The sequence below is a fragment of the Platichthys flesus genome, chromosome 23 (genome assembly GCF_949316205.1).
Source record: "Platichthys flesus chromosome 23, fPlaFle2.1, whole genome shotgun sequence".
NCBI lineage: Eukaryota > Metazoa > Chordata > Actinopteri > Pleuronectiformes > Pleuronectidae > Platichthys > Platichthys flesus.
Genome location: NC_084967.1, coordinates 7279155 through 7299183, shown reverse-complemented (window position 1 = coordinate 7299183; position 20029 = coordinate 7279155). Strand labels below are relative to the sequence as shown.

Sequence of the window (20029 nt, the reverse complement as noted above, 5' to 3'; positions counted from 1 at the left end):
ACTGCCTGCTCTGCGTGTTGATTAATGTGACCTCTGTTTCTGAAATATGCAAACTCTCATTCAAAATGTAAATTGCAGGAGAGCAAATAAAGTTGGTTTACACACTGTAGATTCATTTCCGATAATGAGCCACTCAGGGAGAATCACCTAAACAAAGAGGCTTTCAGAGTCTGTATGGAAATCGTACAACTCACCGACACACACACACAGATGAAGAGATGGAATACATCACTTATTACCGACCTATGTTATTTAATATTGTCAAACTTTAACATTATGATTATGAACTGCATTTTAAGCACATATTGAAATTGCACTGTTTGTTAGTTTAATTATAGTACAATCACAATTTATCCGGTGTTCCACTTAAATGATTGAGTTAAAGATAAAGGGTCTGGTATTCAAAATTATGACTATTATTGCTATTTGCACTAATTAATAGTCACATAACTGGGTTACTGCTGCTCTTCTACTTCTACTCTGTCTTTAATCAGCCACAGAGGTTGATTCAATGTGAAGCGTGAGATAAATGATTCAAATAAACTTTTTATATAAAAGTCGGATATTTAAGGAGTTTTTAGTTTAATTTTTTTTCTTTCTTACAGGAAATTTTGTAGAACCAGATCTGCTGTTTATTAAACTTGTAGTTCTAAGGGTGAAACTGGTGTTTCTGTTTGCAATATTTCCTAAAGTCCTTTAAAAAGGATAGTATTTTTAAAAACACAATTCAGAAACATGACCTCTAAATTCAAATGTATTGTAAAAGTTCATGAGCAACATTTCCCCTTCTGCTTCTCTTCTTTATCACACATTACACACACACACAACCATACGTACACACTAAACTACACACACATAATGTAATGATATCTTTCCAATAAGTCAGTTCCCAACGGATTGCAGAGGTTTTTGCAAAAAAAAAAAGAAGAATAAAAAGAAAGATGATTCAAACGTTTGATTAAATACATGACAAGTCCGCACCAAAGAAGAATTTATCACTTCCTTACCTATGTGTGCGTGTGTGTGTGCGTGTTCTGGGTTTTATGCAAAGCAACTGCTGCAAGGGATATATAGTGACGAAAACAATTTCTCCTCTCTCACTTGCCCTTGCTCTCTAGCACACACACAAACACACACACACACACACAGACGTAGTAAAATGTCTTCTCCATCCCTCTCCGTCTTTATCCGTAGGTATAAGTCCAGCCTCTGGTGGCCTGCTCCCTGTGGGCTCGGTGTAACTCCCCATATTGACTTTTCCTGTCTCAGGAGATGATCTTTTCTCCCACAGGAATATCACTTTTCTATGCACATGCACATACCACATAAAACACACACACACACAAACTCATATGTGCACTAAGGGCGCAGTAAACTCCTTGTACATTCACGACCCTACCAGCTCCCAGTGTGCAGTAAAATTCCCAGTGTTTGTACGTCATGACAATAAAACATAAAACAGGGAAAATGTCATTAAAGGGAAATGTGTGTTTGTGCACTGAATGCTGGGAAGTGTTGTCCAGTACCTCTACTCTGAGACGCCCTTCAGTGACCTCTAACAGTTTTTACTTCAGCAGTGGAAAGTCAATGGTACAATGTAGTTTAAATTACACAATTACAGCCGAAAACGTGATGTATCAATACTTTTTTAAGGTAAGTGTGTTTTTACTGCCCACAGTAATCCACTGCACTGCTCTGTATATATGTTTTCTACTTTTATATTTATACAGTATATAAGTGTCCAAACTTAACTAACAATGGAATTAGTCAATAACAATATATTACTGAGGAAAACACAATGTATAACTAACGCAATTAGATTATTTCAGGAAACAAAAGAACAGGAGTGGGTATTGTGTGTAACTGTGTTGTGTAGATGAACACAGCTTCTCCTCTCCTCTTCAGGGACACGTGCACATAAAGAGCAAACATTCTGTTGTCATGCAGATTAGCTCGTTAATATCAATGCAGGTAATTAGAGTCGATGATGAGGGGGCGGGGCCACTGTGCACCCTCATTAGCTCCATCCTGCACAGTTGATAAAAGCAGACGTGTTTACCGTTGCACACTGTTTGTGTGAAACTTATATCCTGCTTTGAATTAAACAATTATTACAAAATTGATTAGCAGCAGTTTCATTTGAATTTTGATATAAAAATGACAAAAAGCTACAACGTTAGCCATAACATGCAAAATCCTATGATAATTCCAAATTACTCGAAATGAGTGCAGAATATTTCAGAGTATCGTATTTTTGAACTTCATTAACAATCGTGGTTATTCTGTGCTATTTCAAATTGCTAAATCAAATTGTATTTGAATTCTGCTTTAAGGAACAGAGTCACAGGAAAATCCAGCAGGGTCAGCAGGCGATGGTTTGTGTGTGCACGTCTCATTCTCTGTGTTTGACTTATAGCGGTGGAGTGGGAGGCCATTTTGGGGATGCCAGCCTTATTGATCCATCCCCTAATTGCACAGCTCTCAGTTAACACTTTGTCTGGGAGCTGTTGAAGTTGAAAACTGATTTGCAGAGCAAGACTCACTTTCCCACCAATTAACACACGGAGGACCTATTGAGACTGCATCCCTCCAACTGCCCCCCCCCCCCCGCCTTTATCGGAGCCTATTGGAATGCTGCTGCTGTTGCTCTTCAGTCATGTGAGGCAAAGCCACAGAAAAGCATTTTTTTCCACGAGCAGAAAGTGAATTGTCACCTAGCAGGAACAAAACATCTCGTTGCCTTGTTCTCAATGTGCCTTGGAATTCATATCCTGCAATGATTGGTCACCTTAACCCTTAGTTTTTGTGGCTCAAATCAATAAATCATTACCAACTAGAATAATTACAAAGCACGCTTCCATCCAAGAAAACTGGCAGCCTGTCTTTATGCTGTTTTTTTTTTGTTTTTTTACATTTAGTGACAGGAGCTGAAGTTTCAAAGGGAATCTTATCACTTTGTGGCAATTACGGTTTTCAGTCGTGGCCTCGAGGACTCGGAGCGCTGCTGGTTGTCTGGCGTGTGATGGCTAATTGCATTCACCTGACATCCCAGGTGTAAAAACAATCCCTGATAGAAGGGCTAGAATTAAAAGCAGCAGGACTCGGCTGTGTCCTGGGGCCCGCCATTTTTGGATGACTGCTCTGCTCTCCTGCAGAATTTTTTTTTTTTCTAACACCCACAATGGATTTCAAAAATCATATTTCAGAATGGCTTCAATTAAAGAAAAAAAGATGACATATCAGTTCTCTTGGGTGAATTGAATTTTAAAACATATGCATTGCATTGGCCTTAGAGAACTAAGGACACAAAACTCTGGTCTTTGTCCATAAATTAAACTGAAACAGGCTATGACAAATCCACAGACATAGAATTCGGCTTGCAATATGAACAAACAAAAATATTTTCTCAACAGTGATAGGTCCAATCTAAGTATTTCACAAAAAACACATTTTTGTGCACAACACATTTCAACAGTTGTGGTCTTTCAAAGTGCTATATCCACACTAAGTGTTCGTACAGAGTGTTGTTCCCCTCGGGACCAAACCTCTGGCCTCAGTTTAGACTCAAACTGCGGAGAGCAAGGTCTGCTTTGCCTGCGGTGCGTACATGCAACACACAATCACCCGATGTGAGGCTTTACCTCCTTCTCCTCCATCCCTCAATCGCGACTTGCCCTGTGCACCGTCAAATCACTCTTGCCCGGTCCCATTAACTCACATTTATCCATTTTTCAGGGAAGGGTGAAAAAGTGGCAGCTGTAGCAGTTTTATGTGAGCGGTGAAGAAATGCTGCCAAAGTTTGTCTCCTCAATCTGAAACCTTGATATGATCAAAACTTCCAGAGTATACTTGCACAGGCAATGGTTTATCCATCATGGTCGCCTCCTCTATGTATGAGGGTTGTCTACAATTATATTTCCAGGACTTTGGTGCGTTGACCCATGTAAGTGACATACGGGACGATTGCAGCTACAGCGGATTCCAACACAGGACCTGAAATGGTAAATTTTGTGCATCACAAAAGGGCTAAATGTGCATTTAAGATTCAGACTTTTGCTCTGACTCGGTGGTGCAATGGTTTGCCTCATGGTAAGAAGGTTCTTATCCCAGTTCGGCCTGGGGCCTTTCTTTGCATATGCTCCATGTGTATATGTGGGTTTTCTCTGAGTACTCTGGCTTCCTCCCACAGTCCAAAGACATGCAGATCAGGGTTAGGTTAATTGGGGACTCTAAATTGTCCATTGGTGAATGGTTGTTTGTTTGTCTGTGTATGTTGGTCGTGCAAAACGCTGGCGACCTGTCAAGGGCGTACCCCACTTGTCAAACAAAGTCAGCTGGGATTGGCTCCAGCGACTCAGACAATGGATAAATAGTTAGACGCTTCGACTGCGAGCAGACGGATTAACGTTTTTTTAAATGCTTGAAAATGCAAATAGACGTTAAAACCTGACAGAAATATTCTCTCACTGCTGCAGAAATCTGGGTATAATCTTTTACAATAAAAGAAAGAAAGTAGAGAGTCAAGATCCTTGAATTGTTTCTTGAGGAAACTATAAAAAACTTCAACTTTGGGAGATATTTATAAAATCTCACAAAGTTGAAGAAATTGATACAAATTCCTGGATCCACTCCCGGATCTAAACCAAAATATAAATCCTCCGACCCATATCACATCCTTCCACATCTTCTTCATAGTAATAGTCTTGTCTCCACTACCTGTCATGGTCCAGTCTGTTTGCTCTGCAGTTGGCACGTGTTGGGCTCAGCTCCATGTTTGCATGCTATTCAAACCAACAGCAAGATGGACAACGGAGTGGAGTTTATGGAATTAATGGAATTAATCAAACGCATGCAGATGGACATGGGGAATCCTGTGGATTACTGCGTGGATTAGTAGTGCCTAAAGGGGACCGTCAAGCCAGCCTCCATATGCCAGCACGCTAACCTGTGGCGCAAAGTTGGGTTGTAAATACTATTCTACAAGGGGCGGAGAACGGTAATTACACAAGCGCAGCAAATTGTGTTATCGCAACAGCCCCAAAGGTACAAGCTGCGAGAGCCACAGGACAACATGCAGTCAGTCAACATGGTCGTCTTTTTCCATTATTTTGAGTTTCAAAGGAGCGTGTGCACAGAGCAGTGGGCACGGTTGATCGGAGAGGTTTGTCTGTATGGTGTGTTCATGGCCAAGTCAGCCACACGAGTAAACACAAAGGTACACACACACACACACCAAAACGAGCAGACAGGTCACACCGGGCACAGACATCTTATGTAACGGAGATTTCAAAATCTAGAAGTCGCCCTGACACCTACACGAAGCAAATCCCTCTGCTTTCCACCTCACCTCTCGGGGCGGATTATGAATACAGAGGGACGCTGTAGCTTACCTAATCAGATGGAGTGAGTCGGAGAGTGAAAAGCAACGGAAAAGGGAAAGAGAGAGAGAGCGGGAGAGTGTCTGTGTGATAGCAGAAAAAAGCCTCAGAGAGAGAGAGAGGGAGGGAGAGGGAACACACCACATTAGTCCACATATGATTTATTCCCCCCTCTAGGTGAAGGAGACACTATTTGTATTCATTTGCCTTTATTTTTATCCCAGATTCATCTTGCCTTCACATGCCTGTCACCACCATACTAATATTATTTTGGCCATGTGATGTCCCCTAACTGGCTCTTATAAAATTGCCCCCGCGCGACAGCAGAGGATGATGCACGGCGAGCGGGGGGGGGGGCTCTATTTCACTTCATCTGATTTTATTCTATTTTTTCCTCACAGGCAGATTAAAAGGTTCCCCTGGACAGGATGGTGTGAAGGGTGGGGATAATGATGTCTGTCCTCCTTCTGAGGGACACACTCTCTCTCTCTCTCACACACACACACACACACACACACACAGTTTTTTGTCGTTGCGCACTTAACAGAAGGCCTGGCTTTTTTTTTTTCTTATTTTATTACTGGCAAGGTGAGCCAGTTGTGCTCCAACCCAAGGACAAAGACAACTGTGACCACAGTCCTGCTCGCGGGGCTTTGCAGAACAATTAGATGAGAGCGGAGGGTGACTGCAGTTGTGTTTAAGGACAGCCCATACACACGCGCACACATGCAGACAAACACAGCACAAATAAGGACACAGTAGCGTGTGTCGCCAGCACAGAATGAGAGACACGGTGCAGAAACCTGTGTTACAGAAATAGTTAAGCAGTTTGGGAAATGTGTTTATTTACCTAATTCTATCTTAGAAAACAGATAGGATTACTTTGTCCCAACGCAACACAAGCTGTGTCTCAAATCTGAGGCTGCATTTGAAGACTGATTACGTCAGAGCAATGCAGCTAGACTGTCCCGCTTCAAAGGCTCCCCCTTATTTATTATCACTATATTCTAATGTCTTATTCTTCTAATATCAAGACACCAACACAAAGACAGAGTCAGACAACCAGCAGAGACTCAAAGGAGCTGCTGGTCCTGAGCAAGGAATAGTTTCTATCTTAGAATAAAATCAAATGGAAATCATGGTCATCCTTTGGTTTCATTCTGAGAATTGAACAAACAAGATGAAGAATCAGGTTTCAAGTTGCCAGTAGGGACGTGTTTTAGGCTTTTGACACAGCTACGCTATCTCGGTGATTATCTGGATGTGAGCACCAGCACTGATTAACAAACACAATGGAGTCTTTTTTCAGTCTGTGCCTCCAGTTCATACAACTGCTAAATTCACTCCGAGTGAGCAAATAGCTTGGTACCAAATCTGCATCAGATATACATCCTGTATTCATGCATTCACTATTCAAGTGAGGTATCGAGGAATTTCTGGCAAAAAATAAATACGTTCTACACATTCTAAGAGTTCAATAACTCAAATATATACATTTAATTGTGATGTAATGCCGAAAACGTTCAGATCAACAACTAAGCATGATTTTTTAAGAACCATTCCCTCTCCTGGTTCCATTCTCTCTCCATCATTCCCCTGGCGCCTCCGCCCACGGTCCCCACGTTCATCTGTTGCATCCACCCAGCCAAGTTCACCCAGCTGCACTGCAATTACAGGTGGGGCCTGGAACAGCGCACGACCGCGAGACGCATACATTATTAAATGAAGCCGTGTTCCGATGAAATTGCTAAGCCAGCCAATAAAGGTAAATTACCAAAGACAAAACGCGGCGGCGGCGGCGGGGGAAGAGAGACGGCCCTGCCCGAGATTGCATCGCGTTAATGAACAACATCATTTCTGAAAATGGAGAGGAAACACGGAGTTGCACCTATCAGCGCAAGACAGAGCGAGGGGTAGAGGAGAGAGAGAGAGAGAGAGAGAGAGATGGAACACAACATCGACTACCTAATTATGCATTTTATCATTGCAGTCACAATAGAGTGCCTCCCTTCTTTAGTTGCCCTGTGTGCTCGTGCAGCTGTTCCTCCGCCGCCTTAATGAGGAAGATCATCACAGCCGTGGTACACTTAGATCCACCGTGCACCAAATTACTCGCTAGCGCGGCGGCAGACGCACGCCACTTCCCGATGGCGCGAGGGCCACGTACTCGCTGTCCGCCCGATTTCAAGAGACGGGAAAATCAACGTGTTGTAGCCTCGCCTACGTCCGCCATTAAAACGTGCCGGGAAAATTGCCGGCATGAGCTCAACAGCTCGGAAGGCGGCAGGGTATTTGGTTTCACTGTGCTGCTGGGTTGCTTTGTGTTTTGATGCTGGAGTAGGGGCTAAAAGATGTGGTCAAAAATCATATCACGCTATTTACAACACGAGTCAATATTAACAGTTCTAATGATAAATGTCAAATCATTGTTTCAAAGTGAACGTTTAGGTTTTAAACTTTAAACTTTATGGTCAGAGAATGACAAACACTTGATGAACAGCAAAACATTTTAAAACTCTGAGGTCAATTAATGATGGGCTATACTTCCTCACTGCTCTCACACAATGTATTAAGGATTGTACTAACACATATTTGACTTTTGATACATTATTGATTCAAATGATGTTGCATAAATTATGAATGTTGTTTTATTGCTCAGCCGTACATAGCAAAAGCGAAAAATGTTGCAGATCTCCACCTCGGTTCCCTCTTCACATCCACTCATCCTTTCATTATCCCTAAACCTATCCATCAGCCATCCATTCCTCCCTCTATCTCCTCAACTTTCAATCCATACATGTATCCATCCCTTCCTTCTGCATCCATCCGCCCATCCCTTCATCCAGCCATAGCCCTAACACTATCCATCCCTCCATCCGTCCCTTCCTTCCTTCCTTTATTCCTTCTTCAATCATTCATTCCTCCCTTCATCATCTATCCATCCACCCATCTCTCCCTCTTTCCATCTATACATCTATTCACCCATCTAGTCCCTCCCTCCATCCATCCAACAAAAAACTGGGGCACTGACCATTCCCTTGGGCTCTTACCAAAAGAGGGAGAGAAGTTTAATCACAAGGAAGCGATGAAAGGAAGATAAGTGGGTGCCGGGCAGTGGAGGAGATGTACACTGCAGGGCCCTGACACCCATCATATGGAATCAGCACCTTGTGAGTAATGGGGGTTAAAAAGGAAAGCGCCTCCTCTCCCAGTGCCAGAAGGACTCGTGTGTGTTGGGTCGCAGCGGAGAGAGGGAGAGAGTGAGTGAGTGAGTGAGTGAGTAGTGAGCGAGCGCACTCTTTCTACTCTTCTCTGCCTCCCCCGCTCCCCCTCCGATGACAGCCGCAACCAAATGGCACGGGCACTCCAGAGATGATTGGCCCACCTCATCCGAGCGTCCATCAAGCAGCGGCAACGAAAAGCCTGCTTCGCCCCCCCCCCGACAGGTTTCGCCAAGTTCACCGCACAGGCTGACATTTAGACAAATACGGGGAATCACTGCCGAACAAGCAGTTGTTTTACATATCCCGTCTTGGTGTTTGTCGGGGGGGTGGGGGGGGGGGTGCTGCTGCTGAGGGATTGTGGATTTTTCGAGGACGTCTCAAACACACGATTTCCTTTTTTTTCCTCGAGGAGGTGATTTCAAGGACATGATCAGAAAAATGCAGCGTACTGGATTACCACAATATTTTAGACACGTGAGAGTATGAAAACACATCATACACATCAATTGGAAAAAAGGTGTATTGTTTTTGTATATCTTTCATGTTTGTGCTGTAAATTAACCATTCATTTAAGAGATTGGTTATGACGATGATGACGATTATTACTAGTAGTGTTCGTGGTAGTGGGGGTAGTAGCTATAGTACTACTACATACAAAATATTTTAACTCAGCAATACCTTACTTTACGTTAAAATAAGTTTTTTACAGAAAAAAAAACACTTTGACCACTCAATGTGCTGCAGCTTCATTCAGACCTGTCACTTGTCACAGGGAAAAACAACAAGTCACATTTAAATGGCAGTGAGCATAATTAATGAAGGGCCACAGATTGGACTGAATATTTACAGACACTTAATAATCCGGTAAACAGGCTCGTCAGCCAACACGTATCACTGCTGTATGTGTTAAGTGATTCTGCATGTTAATTGTTTTCACTGTTATATTGCAGTATTAAACCACTGTGAATGATTGGATTTCTTATGCTGTTGAAGTAATATGCTCCGCCCCCCCCCCCGATATAATGGGATGTGTGTTTGTTGTCGGTTGATGTCACACAATAGAGATACATACTGTACAGCGCGCAGTGTCAAGACGTAACTGAAGAAGATGTGTATTAAGAGCAGAGGCTGTTGGTTAATTAGGCCTCAAAAGCCGGGAAAAGAAGAAAATGAAGAAATATGAAACATGTGTCTAGTTATATTTTGCTATCTTTTTGTCGTTATCATGAACACCCGGATATTGAGAGTGATAACTATTCAAATTGGTTTTAGGCATAGTCATGAATGACATAGTGAATGAGTAGTAAAAACACCATTCATCAGTAAAGTTTTTACAAATCAATATAATGCATTTTAAAGCTGTATTTCTCTATATATATGAAAGTCAATACTTGTTACTAATGTTAAACCAAATTCAATGTTTATAATTTCATCCTTTTTTTGCTGTTTAGCTTCATTTTTATTCATAAATCCTTCGCTGGACAAACATAAGATGTACTATGTCATTAAGTTATTTTTGTACTCATGAATGTATTTTCATTTTTTTATTTCTATATGTCATTATACCATTCAAAGTCAATACTTGTTATAAATATTCATTTATGTACATTCCCTTCTCCAGCTGGTTATGTTTATTTTTTATTCATAAATCCATTGCTGTTAGAAAACTATGATGTACTATGTCGTTAGCAACAAACAGCCACAGCGTCACATGGGATGAGTCACACCTAAAGAAACCCAGACTCATTTGAAAGTCGAAGAAAAAACACACGTCACAGTGTTCGGGTTAACAGACAAGACGCCCGGTCACCAGGGAGAAAAAGAGAAAGGACGTAACCAATCGCAGACGGACGCGGTGCCCTCGTCCTGCTGTGATTTGCTGCACCGGCCCCGAGGCAGTAATTAGCAGTGAGCAGTAATTATTCATTAATTGTTTGGAGCTTGTAGCCGCGGAAACAGACACGGCCCCTCGGATGTGCATTCCCCGGCGGGAGCAGGTTCTATCTTACAGCAAGACCAGTGAGGTGGAGAGAGGGGGGGGGGGGGGGGGGGGGCCGTCGTCCGTGCAAAGGCTCATGGGAAACGTAAAGGACGGGCGTCCACATCCACCAGCCAGGGTGTGGAGAAAAACAAAGCTGTAAAAACACTTGAGAAAATAAGGAAAAAGGGGGAAGAAGCTGCTGTGTTTATGATTTAATTCAACTGCGTGCTTTTATGTGTAAGTGCATACTGTATACGTAATGTCTCAATCTATATGAGCACTTACACCCCCCCCCCCCCACACACACACACACACCCCCGCACCCTGTGTCCACACTCCCGGAGGATGTGAAAGACGGGGAGTGAGTGACGGCTGGGCTGACACATACAGTATGAAGCTCTTGAAGATTTATAAGGGGGGGGCGAGGATGGTGGGGATGACTTGTGGAGCTTACACCAAGTGATTGGTGCGCCGGCCTCGCTAACAATCCCGCTCCGCCAAGAGCCCGTGCGATACTTCAACACGAGGGTCTGACGGCTCATTTGAAAGCCAGATGCGGCGCGTTGGAGTTATTCCGACGAGCGGGCGGCCCTCTTCTGGAACACTTAGCGCGGAGTCGATCTCCAGCTGAACGATTTGGCATTGAACCAGCACGGAATTACACAAATAAAAAGCTTTCTATTTAGGCCTCCTGAGCAAAAATGAACTTCCCGCGGCAGAGCGAGAAGGCTCACAACAGCCGGACACTTCAGTCGAGCGCAGGTAGCCTTTTCAACGTGTCTGCTTTTCATTGTGTCCGTATATGTGCTTATCGAGCACTTCTCCCGGGGAACTTTAGTGGCCTCATTCTCACCCGACCCCGGATTAATTATAATAAAACACAGGGAGCAAGTTGCACGACAATGGCCCATCAATAACCTCTGACGTTATCAACTTCTCAGAACCCTGGAACACCTGGGTCCACTTCATCACCTCCTGCCTGTGGATTTATGAACGCGCTGTGCAATGGACTCTGGGCAGCAGGCACTTGTGGATAATGCAGCTTCATTAAGGGAGAGCATCAGGGCTCGCCTGAATGCACTATGGCATCCGTATGAGCTATATGATCCGGGATATTAAATATTTACAGTCAATGTATGCATATGGGATTACTCCTGCACACACACACACACAATAACTAAGTCATCTCTGGCCACGTTAACATCCATCATTTGGGGAAAAAAGGAAATGGATGCTTTTTCCCCATACAACAATGTGACTCTTTAGCTGCAGTTAGAAAGATGACATAACCTTAGTCTGTGTTGATACTGTATATATGTGCAAAGGGAATTTCAAATTCAACGCAACCCCTGTGTCCGTGAAAATGGATTTTTCCTCATTGAGGAATCCAGCAGGGAGGAGGCCAAAAAGAGCAACATAATGCAAGGTTAATGGAAGGAAAACTTCCTGTAACTCTGCCACAGCCAGAGCATGACACTTTGCATTATTTTTATGCTAATGCACGCCGCTCGTCAGTTTCGTTTTCCCCTGCAGGGAAAATACAAGCATTCTTTGTGTTGTGATTCCTCTTGTCACAGTGCAGAGCAACAAACCCGCGCTCGGTTTCCCTGCGCGTGTAAACCCACAAAGAAACTGTTTTGATACCAGCCGCTTTTGGAGGGTGAGCACCGCATTAATATTTTCCAAAACTTCACAGTGCCCAAGAAAAGCAAAAAGAAAAAGAAAGGAGGGGGAGAGCGGATGAGAGAAAAGAGACAGAGGCTCCTCATTTGGGAGTTTGGGTTCTCGTTCCCTATCGCACCCTTTGAAAGCGATGGCTTGACAGTTGGAGCAAGCTGCCTCAACAGTGTTCAAGTTCTGACACACGACGACGGGGAAAGTTGCTCTTTCTAACTCACACTCGACATGTTTAGCTCTTGAATGGTGAAGGTAGACAAACGATTTACAATGTACACTAATGTCAAAATGAAATCCATGCTGCTTTCCACCAAAAACTGTCTGAAAATTGCGTAATCCTAAATTCTACCTTTTCAAAATAAAGTGTCCGCCACTGCAAATGGCCAGAAACCTGGTTCTTACTAAAGCAGCTGATGATTGTAAAAGTTAAACAAATTGAGGGTTTCAAACGATGCTCCTAAACTAACAACCTAGAAGAAACAGTTAAATCTTTATCACTGCCTGGAAGCTCGAGTGGACCTTTCTCCGTCTCACTGCCGCTCTGTGTTAGCAGAGCTAACTCACAGAGGGAATATAAAACAGACTTCTTCCTCCCAGAGCCTTTTTTTTTTTATTTTTAACCTGTACCATCACAATTGTCGTCGCTGTGTTCCATCATCAGCGCACAAACTATAACGTTCGAAATTCAGGAAGACTTTTGAATTCTGTTGTCTTCGTGATGTACTTGTGTTTCAGGTACATGGGCCAGACATGGCCATCGGACAGGCCGGGGGGGTTCTGGCACTGTGTAGTTCCTGGAGCTGTCCCCTGAAATTATGTGAATTTATTTTTTTGGATACACCTCTTTTTCTCCTGTTGTTTTCATTTCCTCTTCTACCAAATAGCAGCAGTCGTTTCCAAAAGAGGTAACTTGGCAAAAAGCATTTCCCCCCCAAAAAAACACAGGAAGCTCAGAAAAACACTGAGTTGCTAAACTGAAAAAAAACACAATGATTTCACAGCGAAGCCGTCATTCATGTGAATAACTGAGATTATAAGGAACGGGATCGTGCATTTGAAAGCAAGGAAGGCAATCACACCTCGGCTGAAAAATCCACCATTACCCAAACAATACTGAATTAGAAATTGGAGATTACTAGGATGGGGAAACAAAAGGTATTTTGTCACAATCATCAATGTGAATAAGAAAAAGATGGGATGTAAAATTGGACAGGGAGAGTGCAGCGTGATTTAGGTCTCACTCCAGTTCGGAGGCTGCATCTTCCAAACCAGTCCCCCCCCCCCGACGAGAAGCATCCCACCTCCGGCTGCGTCCCCCGTCCGCCTGCCCTCTCCTCCCCCGCTCGTTTGGATAAGGCCACAGCTCCCGGTCATCAGTGTTCGGTCTGCATGTGTGTGTGTGTGTGTGTGTGTGTGTGAAACAGAAGAATAGAGAGATGGAGCCGCATTACGGATTCACCACCGCACCAGCTTCCCCAGTCTCGCTCCCCCTGGACACTGGTGCGGTAGGGGCTAACTCGCTAACTGGCAACTGGAGCTGACATGACTTGTTTCCCCAGCAGACCACGGCCCCCTCCTTTCTTCCTTCCCTCCATGGACCCAATCAAACCAGTGGGCTGATGCCGTGTGATTGGAGGCTCTGGTATGGTTTAATCGCCCAGAGACTGACTCTGATGCTCACTGGTGTCTCCATCGCCGACTGATTCACTGAAACTATTCCTCATATGCAATCTACCCATGGGATGTGCAGTCCAGTGGGAGGGGAGTCATTTTTGGTCGATTGCAAAACAGCTTTATAGATATGAGAAAAAAATGTGACATTACAAATAAAAGTGCTCTGTTCAAAAGCGTAAAAGTACTGACGGTAAAAGTTGTAAAAGTAAAAGACATGTGCTTCCGTTGTGTAGTTTTACACATACTACAAGACTGTCATAACTGAGGCAGCGATTTCAAGACTAAAGAATCAACAGCCAAAGTTTCTAAAAACTCACATGATACATTATATATAGAAGAGAGTTTTGCTGTTGTAGCTGATAAGTAGTTGTCATATTTGCTCTCAATAGGATAATGTGAGTAGTTTCAACTAATTAGAAGTAGAATATACATTGATTTGATAGTGATGCAGTGTGTGAATAACTTTTACAGTAACGTACTTAATTGTTATTTCCCCACTCTTAGTCTCCTCTGTCTTTCCATCGGTTTTTACTTTTAAATGAATTGTTTGGAAAAACCTTGAAATCGTGCAGTTGTTGTATCTGTAGCTCGAAACAAAGAGAAGAAGGAGACGAGTTGCTGCAGAAGAATTAGGAAAAACTGAGCTGTTTTAGAAAATACTTCAATCTGCATTGTAAATGAAATAGGGTATATTGATCAGATAAGGACAATAACATTTTAAATAGACTGTAATTGATATTTTATTGATATATTTATGGGTCCTAGTAAATAACCTAGAGGCAATCATTCAGGTTATTGATTTGGTTTTACAGGACAAAACTTCCCAGTTTAATTCCCATAGCTCTCGTGGGATCTCAGGAGTTAATAAGGAGATTACGTGTACTGAACCTTGTATCATAATTTAAAAGCACTTCATTTATCTTACACTAAAGAGTCATGAGTAAATAATGTTACCAAATAAAGGTAAAGGAGTAAAAAGTACAGTTTACCTTTCAAATACATATTATATATATTTGATCTAAGTCAGTGTGCATTCCACCACCGTGGGTTCCTGCATCATTCTTCCCCTCTTCCACACACAAACAAGAATCCACACCGATTTCTCCAGCCATCAAAGTATCACCTGTGGGCCTCGGCCTCGGCAAACTGGTCACCTGCGGGGCTTTCATCAATACCAGCCTCCGGGCGGAAAAAAAGAAAAGACCAAACACAAACACATTCACCTCGGGCGGCGACAACCCCCGGCGAGCTGCCACCGCAACCACAGTCGCCCTCAGAAAGCTCCTCTAAGTCTCTGGAGCTCGGCCCAGCTCTGTCTGCGGCTCCCTCACTCCTCCCTGCTGCCGGGGCGAGGGGAGGCAACTCTCTCCTTCCCTCTAATCTCTCGCTCTCTCACCCTCCTAATAAGAATCAATACCGGCGCTCTTAAAAGTCATCAAGGCACAGAGGTAAAAAGGCTCGAGAGCATGAAATTGCAGATGGGAGAGGGTGTACTTATGCGATACTGGGCTGCGATACGGCCCTCAAATGGGTCGGGCCATCAAAGACATGAGAGCGAGAGAGAGTGAGAGAGACAGTGTGCATGTGAAAGAGAGAGAGATCGACAGAAGGGAGGAAAGGCAAAGAGCAGCAGTAGAGAGGAACAAATAAGTGATGGAGAAAATGAACGGGTCAGAGATCCTTTCACGCTGCCAGGGTGTCATCCTTTTAAAAATGTACTTTTCTCTCTTCCGAGCCAGTCTCTTCATGGACTCGCGCGTCAAACAGTGCGGCCGCGGCAGGCTTATCACGACGCCGGCTTATCTCCCGTTTTCAACCTCCTCAAAACAGCGAAATGCACAGAGAGACACCGGAAGTCGGGAAGACAAAGGGGCGGCCCGGCTGGATCAGCGGCGCCACGGCGGCCCGCTCGGTTTTCATTACCGCACGCCGCCCTGGAGGCCGGGTGAGAGCGTTGATGGAGCTATGGATTATCCTGCATGCACGGGATGACCGATGTGAACAGAGACTGAGGCATGAAGGACACGGGTTGTGTCAGCCAAGGCAAGAGGCATATTACAACAGAGAGCAGACCTCAAGGACTCAAGTAGATTAAAAGTGATTGAAAACCCATTTGTGGCGTTTGGGGTCTTTTATGTCACCTCTCTCTCTCTTTCTCACTGTCTCGCCCTCTCTCTCTGAATAAACAAGAACAACACATTGCATCTCATATTCAGATTTGCATTGCAATAATATCAAGCTGTGGGATTTTGTAATATAAACTGCAATAAAAGGAGTGTGTGTGTGTGTGTGTGTGTGTGTGTGTGACAATATGGAAACGAAACAGTAAATTACAATATGACATCGAAAATATGCACACACAGATATGCATTTGTTCGTGTGCATGTAATTGTGGATATATTAAACTCTCAAAATTAAAACAATCTCCACCCACACACACATGAGTTTTTTTTAAACACATACACACGCACACACACACACACACACATCCATTTAATTTCTTAAATGTTAATTTTGGCACTGAGAATGATTGCAGGCATGCAAACCCATCATGCTAGTTGCTTGCACTAAAACCTTTAGAGTATTTTAAATGAAAATGAAAATAGCATTCAATCTATTGTTTGGCAATAGACTCCTCAACCCCCTATAGGACCAAAATGTACAACTCTGACAACCTGTGAATGTAAGGAGCTCTTACGTCGTCCATCAGTATCCAACTTGCACTCACATATTTTAATACAATGTGTCAACCACTTTAAATTGCTTATGCATTTGAAATGTGCTCCACGCCCAAAAAAAGAGCCCTCCCTCGCCTTCAGCCCGTGACAGCATCACTTTTCATAGTTTCTGTTCCGCTGTATCACAATGTCCCCGATGACATATCAACAGTATGTGCATGAATCTAATTCTCAGGGATTCTTTTTTTTTCCTCTCAGTGGATGATTGTTAGCGGCAACCTTCTACGACTGCCATCCACCTGCGCAGGTCTGTAAAATCCAGCTGATAAGCCTGTAAGCTCTCTTCAGAAAAGCGAGGAGTATCCAGCCTGAACAAAATGGCACGGTGCTCCGCAAACCCCCCCGCGGTGACAAATGCCTCCTGATAATATCTGAATACTGTGGTTTTATGCAATATCTGGGCGATATATTCACCGGGAAGAGAGGCATGAGTGGGGACAGCAACCTGACTGGTGCGTCTACAAGATCAGATTTGTCTCTGCAGGATTTAGACAAGAGCACACAAGTCTCAGTGTGACGCAGTTTGGTTAAAGGAGGACAATGAATACTGAGAGTATCATGTCAACAAATGGTGTTAACCCTCTGTCCACTCACACATACCTGTAAAACCAGCCAGCTGTTCACTGACAACTCATGTGAACACGACCTCCCACTCCCACACAAAGCTAGAGGTCACATCAAGTGAGAGAGACTCGGTGACGGCCCCCTGTGAGGCGGTGGGCTCACGATGAAGAATTCCACACGACCATTCAGTCGCATCTGAACGTTCAGATTTCCGAACATCCTCAGAGCCTTCACATTGGTAGGATGGTGACATTGGAAACATTCCAAAGGCTCAAGAGAAAGAAACTCCTTCCCATTACATACAGTGGATGTAGGCAAAAATGTCATGGCAACACGTTATTCCCCACTGTCTCTCAGATAATAATGTTTTTTCAAAAGATTATTTTCCTTTAATGGTTTTACACCATCAAATACTTTTAAAGCCCATATCTGAGAAGTGATAAGCAACCAGACATTTAGCAAATGGAAAGGTTTCACAGGACTATGACAGTATTTAGATTGTTTACCGGAAAACTGATTTTTGTGAGGAAGTTGGCAACAAAAATACACTTAAAGTAAATTTGCATAGTAGCTACATTTCACTAATTTCCTCCTACTTAATACAAATTTAATTTCAGTTATTTAAAGTGTTATAATTAACTACTGAAAGTGTGCGGGGGCTGGCTTATTTATCCTATTTACATTTTACATTAGAGAAAACTAGATTAATTTCTAACTTTGCAAATGGTTTTCCAATGTATTGCCATTGAACTTGCCAAATAATGTCACTTTTCCATGAAATATAAGGCCATCTGTTAGTTGGGGACTTAAGCCATTTTAAAAAATGAAGTAAATTGGTTTGTATTTATGAACGTTTCAAAAAACTGCCCTGTGTGGCACTTTGCAGGGCCGTCCACCTAAAAACAGCCAAACCCTCACAGCCCTCAGAGTGATGACGTGATCTGGCGTTGGGCAATGGAACAATTCACTTAACTTTTCATCACATGCGTCAATAGCAACATGGTTCAATGTGAAATGCCTTCAGAAAAACATGCTCATGATGGAGTAAAGGCGCCATAAGCCAGGATGTCCCTTACCGTCCACGCAGGCGGGCCGGGCTCTTGTAGTTCCGGCGATCTGGCCCTTCTTACAGGCGCAGCGGGCCGTCTGCCTGGCGATGGTCCGCCGTGGTTGGCTGCTGTCCCTGTCCAGCGTCACGATCTCACATGTCCCGGCTGCCAGCTGGCCTGGAAATGACATTGCACCACAGGAACCGAGGTCAGCGAGATGAAATCATAAACAGGGCAAAATAAACTAGTCTGTCTCTTCTGTTACATTTGTAGTGCGTAAGCAGTGTGGTTCGTTTCTTTTTTCTTTTTTTAAATCCTTTGTAGGTCAGTTGGCAGAACACAGCAGTAAAATCTCCGTGTTGAAAGCCTTGTCTCCCTGCAGAGCCTGACACAAATGCATAGGGTGTTTGAGCATGTGATTATCCACAGCAAGACTTTCTATGAAAAGGAAAATGCATGTTCTCAGTGTAACAGTCCGATTTTGATATTTCAGGGATGATTATAATCGTACTAGAATGACACTCGATGGAGCAAATACCCTTAAATATAGTCCAGGTAAAATCCACTTAGGGTACTGAGTAAAATAAAGGTGTGTTTTACTCGTTATGAATTCAACTGATATTTTATAGAATATGTTTTTCTTTGTTCTCGAGAAAGTGAAATATTGTTGCTTCAATGCCCTGGATTTAAACCCTGAACATCTCCAGTGCAGCTGCTCAGGAGACGGGCCTGCAGGTGAGGAGGGACTCTTAAAGACAATGGTGACAGAATAACTTTACATTGCAGCTGCCTAAAGACTGCCCACAAGCTAATTCCTATTAAGGGGCCACATCCTATCAGCCCACCTCTTTGAAGGTAATGTACCCATTAGCCACGAATGAAACGCATGAATACTGATGAACTTTGTAATTGCTGCCAAGCCTACCCGTCTTACACACACACATCCTCCATGTATTCGATAGGGTGACCTTTTGCCCTGTAGCGGGGGCCCTTGCTGCTTGCAAATTAACCTTTGTCTCTGTGCGGGGGCCCTCGGGGGCCATCAATGAGAGGCTTATCAGGATCTAATTGTGATTGGCAAGAGGATGGAAGTTGTGATTAAATCTGGACTTGAGTCCCGGACACTCGGGTGGCTGGCTTAATGAACTGAGCAGCGAGGGGTCACACCTGGGGTAATGGGGATCTATCAGGACACATCCACACACTGGGACCTGTGGTGGCCGCGGCAATACTGGAGATAATGGAGAAAATGCTCATGTACAGTAATGTCGCTATTTTAATGCCACCTCTTTGTCTTCATACCTATAAATGGTTCTTTACATTGAAAGAATATTAATCTACCCTTGACCAATGACAGCACAATGTTTTTAATGTTTTACACAAGTTCAGGTCTTTCATGTCAAAATGCTTCCCTCTCTGCAACCTTATTAAAAACACCCATGTTTTAAATGATGCACAAAATATATTCACATATCTTAAACTTCCTGTGATGCTCCTATGTTTTGTCAGTGTTATTTGCTGTGTGACTCATTCTGCAGCTGGAAATTGTCAGTCAGTAAACAAGTAGACTTTGGCAACAATAACATTATTCTTCTTTATTCTACTGTCCCACCCACTGACTTATCGCGACACACACACACACACACACACGCACACACACACTTAAGTAAAAGATGCACGCATATCATTAGAACACCGACCACAAAACAGCTGGCCTGTGAAAACCATGCATATCTAAAATGTC

General features: G+C 43.4%; 1 protein-coding gene across 2 annotated transcripts in view; it reads right to left on the bottom strand.

Annotated features, from left to right (window-relative positions):
* Positions 1-20029, bottom strand: part of tafa5a (TAFA chemokine like family member 5a) — a 144943-nt gene that overhangs the window by 34259 nt on the left and 90655 nt on the right. For both annotated transcript variants that reach the window (XM_062382340.1, XM_062382341.1), the window contains exon 2: positions 18313-18462. In XM_062382340.1, coding sequence (XP_062238324.1) covers positions 18313-18462 — 150 coding nt within the window. The remainder of the gene's footprint in view (positions 1-18312; positions 18463-20029) is intronic.